Raw genomic sequence first — 14515 nt, forward strand, 5'->3', positions numbered from 1 at the left:
AAATGTAACTTAACTTTTTTTTAATTCTAGGTTTATGTGGCAGTTATGTAGTTGTATTCCCAGTACATTACCAGATCCTAAAGCTGTTTCCCTAATGACAGCAAAGGTAATCTATAAGCCTTAGATAGTTTTTCAAAATTGACTACTTTAAGATAATTAAATATTTTTTGCTTAATCTTTTCTTACAGTTAAGCACTTCCTTTGTCCTAGAGACGTTTATACATTCAAAAGAAAAGGTATGTGTTGTGTTTCGTAGATTTTTGTGTCATTTATCAGATAACTTCTGGTTTTCATGATCTTTAGCTCAGAAGTAGATGCCTTAAGTGACTTCTTTCTTTTTCTTTTTTAGCCCACAATGCTTCAGTGGATTGAACTCCTGACCAAACAATTTAATAATAGTCAAGCAGCTTGCGAGGTGAGAATAATTCAACAAACAATGCATAATTTAATGTGCACTTTTTTATTTACTTTTCTTCTTAGATGCTACAGCAAAATTATTGTATTTTATAATAGGGATCCCAATGTAAATTGTTCCTAAAATTACTCAACAACTGAGAAAGTTGTCATAATTATGTGTCCTATCTATTACACTGATTAAATAATTGATTGTTAAGGTATTTAAAAATCCTTGGGTGCCTCTCCCCCCATGTATTAGAATTAAAAATACAGAAAATTCAGAAGACTGATACCAGATATTTCTTAACTAATTTTGAATATTATAAAACAATAGTTGACAACAAAATCTTCCTTCCCCCTCCAAGATAAAAATGCATATATCCTAGTATATCAGTTTATGTCCAATTTTATCTTCTATATTGTGGTCTAATGTATCCCTGTAACAATATATCCTTAAGGATAATCTGCTCACAAGTAATGATCACTTAACCATATTGGCATCTTACTGTTATTTTATCATTTCTTGATTGGTTCCCAAAGTGATATAAGCCTTTCTAGGAATGCAAATCTTAAAATTTTCCTGAGGTGGGAGATAGCAGCATAGTGTACAATAGATGAAATTAGTTGAAGACTTTTTTTCTTTTTTTCTTTTCTTTTTTTAATTGTTTATTTTTGAGAGAGAGAGAGGGAGGGACAGCATTAGCAGGAGAGGGTCAGAGAGAGAGGGAGACACAGGATCAGAAGAAGGCTCCAGGCTCTGAGCTGTCAGCACAGAGCCCGACGTGGGGCTCGAACCCACAGACTGCAAGATCATGACCTGAACTGAAGTCAGACAACCAACTAGCCACCCAGGTGCCCTAAAGATATTTTTCTTATGTATAAGTTCATCTGATTATGCCTTGAAGCAGTGGAATTAGAGAATCTGATTGTTGTAGAATACAAATACAAAGCCATAATTTTTTAAAACTTTGTAATGAGCATTTCAAAACGAGCACAAAAGTAGAAAGATAATGAACTCTTGGGTACCTATCACCCAGTTTCAACAAATAGTAACATTATTTTGTTTTCATCTCTTCCTCGTGTCTGTTTTGAGGTATCTTAAAGCAAACCCAGATAGCATATCATACACATCCATGAGTACTGAGTATGTATCTCTGATGAGAACTTTAAAAAATATATATAACCATGATTCCATACTCCTAGTAAAATTAGAAGTGGTTCCTCAGCATCATCCAATACTCATTTTGTGTTCACTTCTCTAGTTGTCTAAAACATGATTTCGCAGTGCCTGGGTGGCTCAGTCAGTTGAGTGCGGACTTAGGCTCAGGTCATGATCTCGCTGTCTGTGAATTTGAGCCCCACATCGGACTCTTTTGCTAATAGCTTAGAGCCTGGAGCCTTCTTTGGATCCTGTCTCCCTCTTTCTCTGCCCCTCCCCCACTTGTGCTCGGTCTCTCTCTCTCTCTCTCTCTCTCTCTCTCTCTCTCTCCCTCTCCCTGTCAAAAATAAACATTAAAAAAAATTTTTTTGTAACATTTTTTGGGGCCACCTGGCTCGGCCCAGTGGTCTAAGCATTCAACTTTGGCTCAGGTCATGATCTCAGTTCATGAGTTCGAGGCCCATATCTGGCTGTCTGCTGTCAGTGCAGAGCCTGCTTCAGATCCTCTGTCTCCCTATCTACCCCCACCCCCAAATAAACAAACATTAAAAAAATTTTTTAATGTTTTTCTTCTCTCAGTTTGCTTGTTTAAAGTAGTATTTAAACAAAGGCTACATTTTGCTTTTGTCTCATAAATCAACTTTCATCTGTAGCAGTTAATAACTTTTTTTTTCTCTTTGCTACTTTGTCATTTGATCTGCAGAATTCTCTACATGCTTGTTTTGACTGATTGTATCCTCCTGGTGTTAGTTAACAAGTTCCTCTATTCTCCACCCCTTTCATGTTTTCATATATAGTGTTGCCACTACACACACACACACACACACACACACACGTATGTATATACGTGTGTGTGTGTGTGTGTGTAATTAAAATTGTCTACACTTGTCAGTAATTGTGTATATATATGCACACAGTAAAATTCAGTATTACAGGAGTTAAGTGATTAAGAGATATCTGGAAATCATTGAGAATTGTCTTAGCATAAAGAAGTGTTTTTGTTATCAAGGGAACATAATTTCTTTTTAAACAGAAAAAAACGAATCAATACATCATGTTATTAATAGGAACAAAAGATAACTGCAGTCTGACATCTGTGAGAAACAAAAGGAAAATAGTATTCCATTTTATTATGTTAAGGGCTGTAGGTTGCCATGATGCAGGTTGTACACTGTGATGTAGATGGCATTCATGAAATTCTGTAGTTAGAGGACCCTGATTGTGACTTTTGGCATTTTAGAGTTTTGGACTTTGTAACAGTTAAAGAATCTGTTTTGGTAAGAACTTAAACTAATCGAAACATTGACTAGAAGTAAAATCCTTATGTGATTTTTTTTTTTTTTTAATCCTATATTTAACAAGTATTGGTTGAATGTTTATATCACACTATTTTTCTACAGTGGTTTTTGGACCGTATGGCTGATGATGACTGGTGGCCAATGCAGATACTAATTAAGTGCCCTAATCAAATTGTGAGACAGGTAAGAAAAAGAGTGTTTGAAAAAGAGGTAGCCTTCAAACTAATAATTCTAAATTTGCCTGTGAATGTATTTTAACCCAGCATTGAAAAGTAGTTTGAAAAGATTGACCTCTTATCAAAAAAATAATTTTGCTGTTGTTTCATCAGCTTCTTTTAGCAAATCAACTATCTTTCCAACCAAGTGATTAAAATCATTCACATTTCCTGGTTGTAGGAAGATAGCTTTAACTCCCTGTTCTCTCAGATCCTACTGTGGCTGCTTTCTGAGTTGTACTGATTCTTTTTCAGAACCTTAGATATTCTAACCATGGTAGAGTGTTGTAATGGCCTTAAAAATTAAATGAATAGTATATTACATTTCTGTGAAAGATTTTGAACTGTCACATGAAACAACTTGTGTCTCCTTAAATCTTTGGGAAAATTAGACAAAAAAAAAGTAAATATTTTATATTCACTTATGACACAGAACTGAAAATGCCACTTTTCCCTTATTACTGACAAACAATTTTTACACCATAAAATTAATCAAAACCTTTCAAAGTGTAAAATACAGTAGTTCTATCCCCAGACTTATGCACCCATCATCTAATTTTTATAATCCTGCTAAGAGAAACTCCATACCTATTAAGTCACTCCCCATTTTATCCTGTTGCTTCTTTTCAGCCACTAATGACAGCCCCTTATCTATGAATTTGCCTACTTAATGATATGGATTTGCTTATTTAATGATAATTGGAGTCACACATTTTGTGGTCTTTTATGATTGTCACTGATTTAGCAGTGTTTTCAAGGTTTATCCATGTTGTAGCATGTATCTGTACTTTTTTGCCAAATTGTATTCCATTGAATGGATATACTAAATATTGTTTATCCATTCAGCAGTTGATGAACATTTGGGATGTTTTCACTTGGCTATTTTGAATAATGCTGCTCTGAACATTTGTGTACAAATATTTGTGTGGACGTATATTTTCAGTTATTTTGGGTATCTACCTAGGAGTGGAATTCCTGGGTCATATGGTCGCTCTAGGTTTAATATTTTAGGAACGACCAAAAATTTCCATGGTGTCTGCACCAGTTTATGTTCCCACCAGCAATCTGTGAGATTTCTTTTTTTCACTATCTTCTTCAGCATTTGTTACTGTCTTTTTGATTTTAGCTCTCCTAATGTGTGTGAAGTAGTTAGTATGTCATTGTGGTTTTGGTTTGCATTTCCCTAATACTTAATGATAGTGAACATCTTTTCATGTGCTTAGTGGCTATTTGTATATTTTATTTAGAGAATCCCAACCCTTTTTAATCCATGTTTCTTTTAGATAAACTTAAATCACATTTCCTTCCCTTAGTCATTGACCTCTGATAAGCAGCTATCCTTCCCTATTCCACTCTTTTAAAGAGATGGATGCTAAGTTTTCTGTTCTGTATATCTCCATTAATCAAGAGGTTTTTATGAAGCTTTGTGGGTTTTTTGTGTGTGTTTTCTATTACTGAAATGTATAGTTTATTGTTTTTTCATTTATTACAAAAGTGATTATTTTTAAGCTACCTTTACCTTATATTTTTAGTCCAGGTGAGATGTCAGAAGAGCTTTAGAATGTCAAAAGATAATCTGTGGGGAAAAGAAATGGTTGGCAGAGAGTTTTGAATCATGTTAATTTTTTAGTATCTCTATTACCTGATAAAGTTGGCTCTTAGATTGTTACAACTTTTCGTTTATAGATGTTTCAGCGTTTGTGTATCCATGTGATTCAGAGACTTAGGCCTGTGCATGCTCATCTTTATCTACAACCAGGAATGGAGGATGGGTAAGAAGTGCCTTTTGAACATTGTATTTTTAAGCTTTTTAATTATACACCTACAGAGTATTTTTAAATATCCACAGAAACATTTGGATTGTTCTATTTAAAAATAATCTGTAATGATACCGATCAAGGAGAGAAAACTTTTATTTTTGATCTTCAAAATTGTCTACAAGTAACTTCATGATTGAGTTAGCCAGACACAATAATTAGAATCCACCTACTTAAATTATTATAATTCGTATTGCAGTCTATTGCAAAGATGAAAGATAAATTTGGGTTTTTAAAAACATCTCTCCTTCCAGAATATCTATCCCCAGACTTCATACTGTCTCTGAGATATTAAATTATATTTTCAGGTCAGATGATATGGATGCCTCAGTGGAAGATATTGGTGGTCGTTCGTGTGTCACTAGATTTGTGAGAACTCTGTTATTAATTATGGAACATGGTGTAAAACCTCACAGTAAACATCTTACAGAATACTTTGCCTTCCTTTATGAATTTGCCAAAATGGGTGAAGAAGAGGTAAAGCTATATCTTATTTATTTCTGGGATTATGTACCTGTTTTCAGTATTTAAAACTTCATTGTTTTTATGTTATATTTTTAAATCAATGTTTTTATTTTTAGAGCCAGTTTTTGCTTTCACTGCAAGCCATATCTACAATGGTACATTTTTACATGGGAACCAAAGGGCCTGAAAATGTAAGTGCAGTTCTCTCTCATATTGGGGGGATTTAGGGGTCCATGTTTTCAAGTTTGTATCATGGAAAGTCCTTAGACATTAGAACCCTTTAAAGTCTCTTCTGGCCCTGATATTAGACAATGTTAAGGGTCTGAGTTTGGTTGATATTTTTAATGAATGTAGCAAGAGAAGAAATAATCAAATAATGATTTCATTGGCAAGGCCCTAGAACAAAGCAAATATATTTAGGCAAAGTGGCCACCACCTGTTTTGGAGTCCTATCAAACGTATGTCATCTCAGTGAACATTTTTGCTGGCCGTATTTTTAAGCCCTTTGCTATTGAGTTTGTAAAATCTTGCAAAAATTTAAGTAGCTGGTCTATTCATAATTATGAAAGTATTATATGAACTTTGTCTTGTCTGTGACGACCACATTGGCTTGTGCCCTATTTTTACTGTTGTTACCTCCGTTTTACAGATCAGGAACTTGAGGCTTAAAGAAGTTAACTTGTTTTAGACCACAGTGAATTGGGCTTTGATCTTTGGTCAGACTCCTGAGCTAAACTGTTAAACCATTATACAGTAATGCTTCTCAGAATATGGGCTTTTACTACCTAATTCCTGCCTATATTGTGACCTGTTCAGACTGCTTTTCTTTTGCTTTTTAAATCATAAAATGTCTTCAGCCTCTTGCATTTCAAAGCCCAAGTGCATATCTCTTTGGAAGACTTACTATCTGGATTATCTGAACACTATTAATTTGTGTAACTGGCATTTTTATTAAATAGGAAATGCGGTTTTATCATACTCATATAAAAGTTGATCTTGATTTATCTTCCAAGGGACTTGCCTGTAAGAAAAAAGAAATTGTTAAAAGATTTATCCCCGTAGGTGAGGTGTAAATAGTCACGGTGTTGAGAATCATTGTTCTTTACAGTTCTGCCTGCTGTGTCTAAAGTTGTCCTGAATGTTGTTTAGACTCTTAAAAGTTAAGGTTAGGCCTTTGTGTGGTTGTTCTTTAATACATGCTCCTGCCACCATTTACATAGGGTAGTTTTGTAAAAGATTCAAGTTATTTTCTCTCTGGATAATTCAGTATTGACATATTAGTTCTAACATTTTGTTCTGTTCTAGCCTCAAGTTGAAGTATTATCAGAGGAAGAAGGGGAAGAAGAGGAGGAGGAAGAAGATATTCTCTCTCTGGCAGAAGAAAAGTACAGGCCGGCTGCCCTGGAAAAAATGATAGCTTTAGTTGCTCTGTTGGTTGAACAATCTCGCTCAGAAAGGTGAAATGTTTCAACATTCAAAATGCTTAAAGCATGTTTGATTTTATTCCTTCTACATACTTGTTTTACCACTACTAGCTTTTGTTACATAATTCCTTTTAAATAACACCACTATTTATCAACTCTTGTGGCATAAGTATTTCAATCTTTTGTATGAAACTCTTACTTTCACTGAGTCATGTTAGAAATATACGTTGAAGAAATATACAGTAAAATATTTAGCAAAATTATATGTGCGTTCATCCTTTGATCTAGCAATGCTACTTCCAGAAATGTGTGCCCCAAATACAGAAAGATGTATGTACAGTGATATTTATTGAAGTAGTTAGTTTATAACAGCAGAAGACTGGAAATATCCACCAAAAGGGGATTAATTGACAAAAGCCGGCATCCACTCAGTAGAATACTCTATTGCTGAAGAAAAAAAGCATGGGAAATTATCTGTACTACCATGGAGAAGTGTTTAGGATAAATATTACTAAGTGAAAAAAGCACGGTGGAGAAAACTGTGTATAGTATGGTACTTTTTAAGAAAGGGGAGAGTGGGGGAGAGAGAGATTGAGAGCATGTACACCCAATTTCCATTATTCCTCATTATGGATCTCCTGTTTCCAAATCTGCCTACTTGCTAGGATTTATTGCAATCCCAAAATAAGTACTCATGGCACTTTTACAGTCATTTATTGTGGGCTGCAGATGTACATGTGCAGAGTGGCAAAAAATTAGAGTTACCTGACACATATTTTTCTAGCCAAGGTCAAACATGATGACACTGTGCCTTCCTGTTTCACTTCTCATGTTGTAAACAAATATCTTTTTCATGGTTTATGCCATGTTCGTCACATTTGTGCTTTTTTAGTGGCTTGGTATTTAAAATTGCCCCCATATATAATGCTAAGTGCTATCTAGTGTTCCTAAGCCCATTAAGTCCGTAATGTGCCTTGAAGAGAAAATGCACATTAGACAAGCTTCATTCAGGTATCAGTTATAGTATTATTTGCTGTGACTTCACTGCTAATGAGTGAACAACATATATTAAATAAAGTATCTTTAAATAGAAACACACATAAAACAAGGTAACGTATTGATTGGTTGAAGAAAATGTTGTGACCAGAGACTCACAAGAGCCAACCTTGTATTTCCCTTATGAGCAATGATTAAATAATCACTAATTCAATGTTTGCAGCACATTATAGAACATAAGTACTACAATAACAAGAATTTACTGTATTTTTTAAAATTGAAGTCTAAATTAAGAAAAAAAAAGTAGTTTCCTATGGTTGGGGGAGGGGAAAACAGACTAGAAAGGACAGAAATGAAAGCTTGACTTCTATGAATATATGTTGTTGTTTTTTTTTTAGACTTAACTTGTAATCATGTAAATGTTTTATATAATTATAAGTGAATTAATAAAATGCAATCCCTAAAAACCAAAAGCAGACTGAAATAAATAAACTATATATTGACCTGGTGGCATAGTCATTGGAGAGGAATTCGTTAAAATGACTTTAGAGCACATTAACTGTAAATTCCTAGTTGTACATGAAGGACAAAAAGAATTGTAAAATTATCCTAAACTGTTTTACTAAGTATATTGTTAATAATGTAATTGTGATTATTATTCTGAAACAAACGTATATTATAGAATAAAGCAAATAGTAATTGTCAATGTCATTCGAAACGAAGATTTTCAGCAAAAGAAGGAAGAAGTAGAGATAGAATATTGTAGGTTTTTTATATAAGTTCTTTAAAACTAAATTTGAATTTGGGAAGATCAGTAGAGTTTATGGTGTATTTTGTCTTAAGCAAACAAAAAATGTTTTATATACTCCCGATTTTCTGAAAGGGCTTAGAAATCTTGCCCAACCCAGAATCCATGTGTGCCACTGGCATCTGGATTATAGTCTCCAGATATCATTTCCTGTGGTAAAAAAAATCAGGATTCCTTGAAAAAAAAAAAAAAAGGCCAATTCCAGGTCTTGGGCAAGAAAGAAATGGGCCGTTTTGCAAAGCAGAGACCATCAGAGACTACTGAGATTATTTATGTTAAAAGGACTCAACCAATTTAAGGATATTTCTACTGGTTATAGATTGGACAACCCGAGTATCAGTAATATAAGAATAATTACAAGTGGACAAAAATGTAAAATGCATCACAGATGTTTAAATCCATGAGTTTGTAATGGTGCCTAAAAATTAACAAACAAAATACTTGTAACCTTTGGAGTATAGTAGGAAACCAAATCATAATTTTGGAAACTTATTAATAAAGGAATGATATCAAGCATTTATCTTATCAGCAAGAATTATCCCTCATGGCAACCAATGGGTAAATGAGAGGAAGTTTGCTGTCTTGGAGGTATTTGAGCTAATAAATGAGCAAGTAATGCTGGAATTAGTATGTCTGTATTTTGCAACCTGAATGAAGTAATGGATCTAGGAAATGATCATCATTGACTGAAAATGCTACAAAAAGACAGCCTTTCATTGTGTGCCTCCTGATGAAAGTCAATACCATCTCCTATAAAGCATGCTTGATTAAAAAGATCAAACCCAGATATGATCAAGTCTCTAGATCTAAACTACCAGTTTACAGGAAATACGGCGTCAGAGGAACATGTTAAAGCAACACCCCAAGGATACAGTGAACAAAATGGAAATGTGGGATATTCTTCAAGACGAACCACCTACTTTCTTCAGTTCATAAATTGCAAGATAAAAATAAAATTGGAGGGGAAACCAGTAGTCTCTAAGATACTTAAAAGACATTTGAACCACTTGGAACAGAGGACTTTATGTGGATCTTGATTCAAACAGATTAAATATTAAAATTTTTTTTAGAAACTTGAGGTAATCATACACTGGATATTGTATGATAGTAAAGAATTGTGGATTTATTTTAAGTGTGAGTAATGGTAGTATGGATGTTTTTTAAATTTTTCTGTTAGAAATATATACTGAAGTTTTTGGATTAAATGGTAAAATACCTGGAATTGCTTTAGAATAGTCCGTATTGAGTGAGTGAGAGGTACAAATGAAACAAGCCTGGTCATGAATTAGTAATTTGAAGCTGAGTAATGGGATACTTCCACTATCTTACTGTTTTCCTATGTGTCTGAAATGTTCTATAAGTTATTACAGAAATTATAAACTGGTAACTGAAAACTCTTTAGTATTTCTTATAAGTTCATTTTGTTTTAAAGGATCTCATGTAAAAAAAAAAAAAAACTAAGACCCATTCTAGTGTTTATAATACACAAAAATATAGCGTTAATTAAATGTGAAATAAAGTAGATTTGGGCTTCCACAATTCTGGTATCTTGAAAAATTGTCTAAGAGACGTCTAGCAAGTAAGTTTAGCTAGCAGAAGGTTCAAAAGTCATTTTGTGTTAGTGGTTTGGTACAGTTGTAATTGAATTGGCAGTTTTGATGCATGTCATGATGCAAACAGCTGTAACGTAGCACAGAGGGAAGAAAAACTTATTTCCACTAATGTTTCCTTTCAGGCATTTGACATTATCACAGACTGACATGGCAGCATTAACAGGAGGAAAGGTAATACTTTCTATATTAGAGGATTTGATAATCGCACAAATAATAATGGTTCTTAAATGAACAACTTTTACTTTTAACAGGGATTCCCCTTCTTGTTTCAACATATTCGTGATGGCATCAATATAAGACAAACTTGTAATCTGATTTTCAGCCTCTGTCGATACAATAATCGACTTGCAGAACATGTAAGTGCTGAGATACAGTCTTAAAGTTTTTTGGTAATTTTTAGAAGAATGTTCTGAAATCCTCCTTTTTCTGTTTTAGATTGTGTCTATGCTTTTCACATCAATAGCAAAGTTGACTCCTGAGGTATGTACACATTAGCTAATTCATGTTTTTAAGACTACTAGTGCTTTCAAATAAACCTTTCTAATTGTTCTTGAAAAAATATCAAGGTTTCTCCCATAACGTAACTTAGTTTTATTTATTTGTTCTAAATGTTTATTTATTTTAAGAGAAAGAGCACGAGCAGGGGCCTGGGGGGAGAGAGAGAGAGAGAGAGAGATTTTTCAGGGCTGAAACTCACAAACCATGAGATCATGACCTAAGCCAAAATCAAGAGACACTTAAATGACTGAGCCACCCACGTGCCCCACCACAACTTAGTTTTAAGTGTGTAACTGAATACACTGAATTACCCCTTTGTATTTTGTTATCATAAATGTAATTTTCCCAATTAAATATAAATTTACATATAAGTTTAACATACTAGAATGCCACCTAGATAGTAACCTTTGAAGTTTGATTTGAAGCATATATCATAATTGTGTTTAAGGAAAAAATAGACCAACCAGGACTCGGCATAGATGAAAAAAGATGTGGAAAATATAGTAATATAGTAGTATATAAAAGTATTTTTGTAAAATGGTAATGTTACAGCCACTTTAGTGATACATACTTGTCAAATATTAATGTAAATTACACCTTAGTGATGAAGGGATGCTACACGAAACTTTTAACCTAAATTGTTCCAGGTACCAAGCTTGTCTCAATAATGAGTTTTGATTTGCTTTTTTTCCAAATTGACATCCAGAAGAATATGTGTTTTCTGTTACATGTGGTACCCTTGCAATTGACTTTGTATCCCAGTTTGAGCCTGCTGCTTTATGATAGTTCAGTTTATATGCAGGAGTTCTGAGGTCTTGTCACACAGATTTAAATGTGATGTGTAGAAGAGTTTTACGTGTTTCTTTTCTGCAGAAACAGAAGGGTTCAAATACATTTAAATTCACAGGTATATATGTGTCTTACAGGCAGCCAATCCTTTCTTCAAATTGTTGACTATGCTAATGGAGTTTGCTGGTGGACCTCCAGGAATGCCTCCCTTTGCATCTTACATTCTGCAGAGGATATGGGAGGTAAGTAAGTCTTGCAGTAGATATTTTAGTATTTCTTTTTCTGAGAATTTTATTTTCCTAATGAAGTCATTAGCAGTTTAAGTACCAGATTCTTCTTAGGTAATCCAAAATGGTTTAAGTAAGTCACAAGCCAGGGAAGAAGGCTTTAGTTAGGAGGTTTGGGGTTAAAAAGAGTTCTTGTCTAGTCTCCCACTCACTTTAAAGAAAGTCTTTAAAGACTTTCTTGTAGAGTCATAGAAAAAAGCCTTTAGCCAATCTAGGGTGCTCATTTCCCTCCCCTCAAAAAGGATTCTGTGAAGTGATAGGATCTTAGAAATACAAGCCAGGTGTTTTCAGCAGTTGACAGAAATGGTAGAGGAAGTACCAACAGCTTCCTCTCTTTCAGAGTTGCTGTTGTGGTCACCGAATTTCTTTTTAGTGAGCGTGAGGAAACCTACTCTCTAGACCAGGGGTCAGCAAACTTTTTCTCTAACTGGTCAGTTAGTAAACATTTTAGGCTTTGTGGACCCTGTGATCTCGCTTGCAACCACTCCACTGCTACTTTAGCATAAAACCATCTAGACAGTACATAATGAGCTGGTAAGGCCCAAAAGCCATAGTTTTCCAACTCTAGATTCCTAGGTTTCCTTTTCCCATGAAAAAAATCTCTCCAGCAGTGCAGTTACTATTTTTCATTCTCATGAGCAGTAATAGATGAGGCAAGCAATAAGAAAAATAAAGATGAGAAACTTTATAGAATTAAAAGCATTGTTAATTAAGTTTATAAATTTAACAAGACGTAAAAATCATTGAATTCTCTTCCTGGTTCTGTGTTAGAGCCCTTGGTTATTTTAATTTTATTTTGCAAACTAATGTCAGATTTTTCTGAATGATAGACGTAGCTTTAAAAATGGAGGAAAACATGGGTGAAACTTCTTTTAGGCTCTAGTTTTCAAAAGTCTGTCTTGGCTGTAAGTGTTTAATGGTATATACCAAAAGTAAGTAAAACAGTAACTGTTCAATCAGTTGGTTTTATATTCCGTTCTTATCATTTTATTTGTAGGTAATTGAATACAATCCTTCTCAGTGTCTGGATTGGTTGGCAGTACAGACACCCCGAAATAAACTGGCACACAGCTGGGTCCTGCAGAATATGGAAAACTGGGTCGAGCGGTTTCTTTTGGCTCACAATTATCCTAGAGTCAGGACTTGTAAGTCACATATTCAGAACTTATCGAACCATTTGTTCCAAGTTTTGCTTTTGTTTGTTTTTTAAGGTGACTATAGTATGCCCATTGTTGTATGGAGCAAAGGCTCTTGGAGATACTGTTCTTAAAGGCCAAAGTTACATTAGTATTTGGAAACCTATGACCATGTTTTGCAAATATCTGCAATGTTTTTGGTGTCTTAAGGATAAGAAACTGTCCTGTTTTGGGTGACCTAACCACCGCTACCATTTTTGTTTCCTTAATAGACAACAAAAGATATCAGCATTAAGTGAACAGAATAAAGGATCATAAAATCCTATTTTAAAAGTGACCTCAAGGCTAAGAGTAAAGTAGTAATAAAGACATAGAGCAAGCTGAGAGAAAATATTCACTGAAGTTATGGGAGTTAAATGATAAATCCTTTACACAGGCTGGAACGGAACAAACAAAGATCTTGGAAGACAGGTGGACAAATACGAAGAATAGATATTTCAGAGATTAGAAAATTGCTCGTAAATAAATAGAATATTTCCTCTTTTGATAATATTCAAAGAAACAAAAATCAGAATAGTATTTTTAAATTTCTTTAATCACTAAATTTAAAATCATATTTCCTAGCTGTCTGCTGAAAAGGCCTAGAATCAGTGACATTGCAGTAGCAACAAGCACATCAAATACCCAGATCTCAGATCTCTGTTTCTAAACACTATTCTCTGATAAAACAAATAATAGCCCTTTGAAGAAATGGCTGATTCTAGGACTGGGGCAGGTAATCTGCAAGATGAGCCTGGAGCATCTTGTAAGACCAGAAAGTAAAGAAGTATTCAAAAAAACAAAATAATGGGGGTATATCAAAGGGACACAAGACCAACCTGAAAGAATTCCCAGTGGCTAAAGCTGGAACAATTTGGGTAAAAAAAATAAATAACATATCACTGGATTGTACCAGCAGTGTAAAATAAATAGCCCTGAATCCGTACTGATAAATAGTTAAGTAAATAAATGGAGACAAATCTCCCATACAGAAGAATCCTAAATAATTTATGTACATCCTTCAAGAAGGTGGAGCTTAATCTCCCAACCCCTTGAGTATGAGTTTGGTGACTTGCTTTCAAAGAGTAGATGGTGGGGGGGTGGGTTGTTAGTTTAACTTTAAGTGAAGAAATTTGACAAACATAAACTCAGCCAGGTGATTAAGGTTAACATCAATGATATGTGTTGATAGCATGTACCCTTGATATCCTTGATGTAATACAATGCGTAAAGGGCACCTTACCTGTGTGTTCTTCCCTACAAAAACCCATAAGTTGAGTCTAATAGTGATAAACAAGAGACAGACTCCATTTGAGGGACATTATTCAAAAATACCTGACCCCAGTAATCCTCAAAACTGTCAAGGTTTTCGAAAAGCGAGGAGAGCCTGAGAAACTGTCACAGTTAAGAGGAGCTTAAGGATTCGTGATAACTAAATGTAATGTATCCTAGATCCAAAATAAAAGAACATTAAGGCAAAACTAATAAAATCTAAAGTATGGAGGTTAGTTGAAAGTAGTGGTTCCTTAGTTACAACAAATGTACCATAGTAATAATAGATGTTAATAATAGGAG

At 34.2% G+C, this 14515-nt stretch overlaps 1 protein-coding gene across 3 annotated transcripts in view; it reads left to right on the plus strand.

The window, feature by feature from the left end:
- Positions 1-14515, plus strand: part of USP34 (ubiquitin specific peptidase 34) — a 249644-nt gene that overhangs the window by 209538 nt on the left and 25591 nt on the right. For all 3 annotated transcript variants that reach the window (XM_078444514.2, XM_078444515.2, XM_078444516.2), the window contains 13 exons: positions 31-106; positions 189-236; positions 350-415; positions 2956-3036; positions 4755-4840; positions 5194-5362; positions 5467-5541; positions 6656-6807; positions 10314-10362; positions 10443-10547; positions 10627-10671; positions 11616-11720; positions 12763-12910. In XM_078444514.2, the coding sequence (XP_078300640.2) occupies positions 31-106; positions 189-236; positions 350-415; positions 2956-3036; positions 4755-4840; positions 5194-5362; positions 5467-5541; positions 6656-6807; positions 10314-10362; positions 10443-10547; positions 10627-10671; positions 11616-11720; positions 12763-12910 (1205 nt within the window). The remainder of the gene's footprint in view (positions 1-30; positions 107-188; positions 237-349; positions 416-2955; positions 3037-4754; positions 4841-5193; positions 5363-5466; positions 5542-6655; positions 6808-10313; positions 10363-10442; positions 10548-10626; positions 10672-11615; positions 11721-12762; positions 12911-14515) is intronic.

This window comes from Panthera onca, chromosome A3, assembly GCF_046562875.1.
Source record: "Panthera onca isolate mPanOnc1 chromosome A3, mPanOnc1 haplotype 2, whole genome shotgun sequence".
In the NCBI taxonomy this organism is placed as follows: Eukaryota; Metazoa; Chordata; class Mammalia; order Carnivora; family Felidae; genus Panthera; species Panthera onca.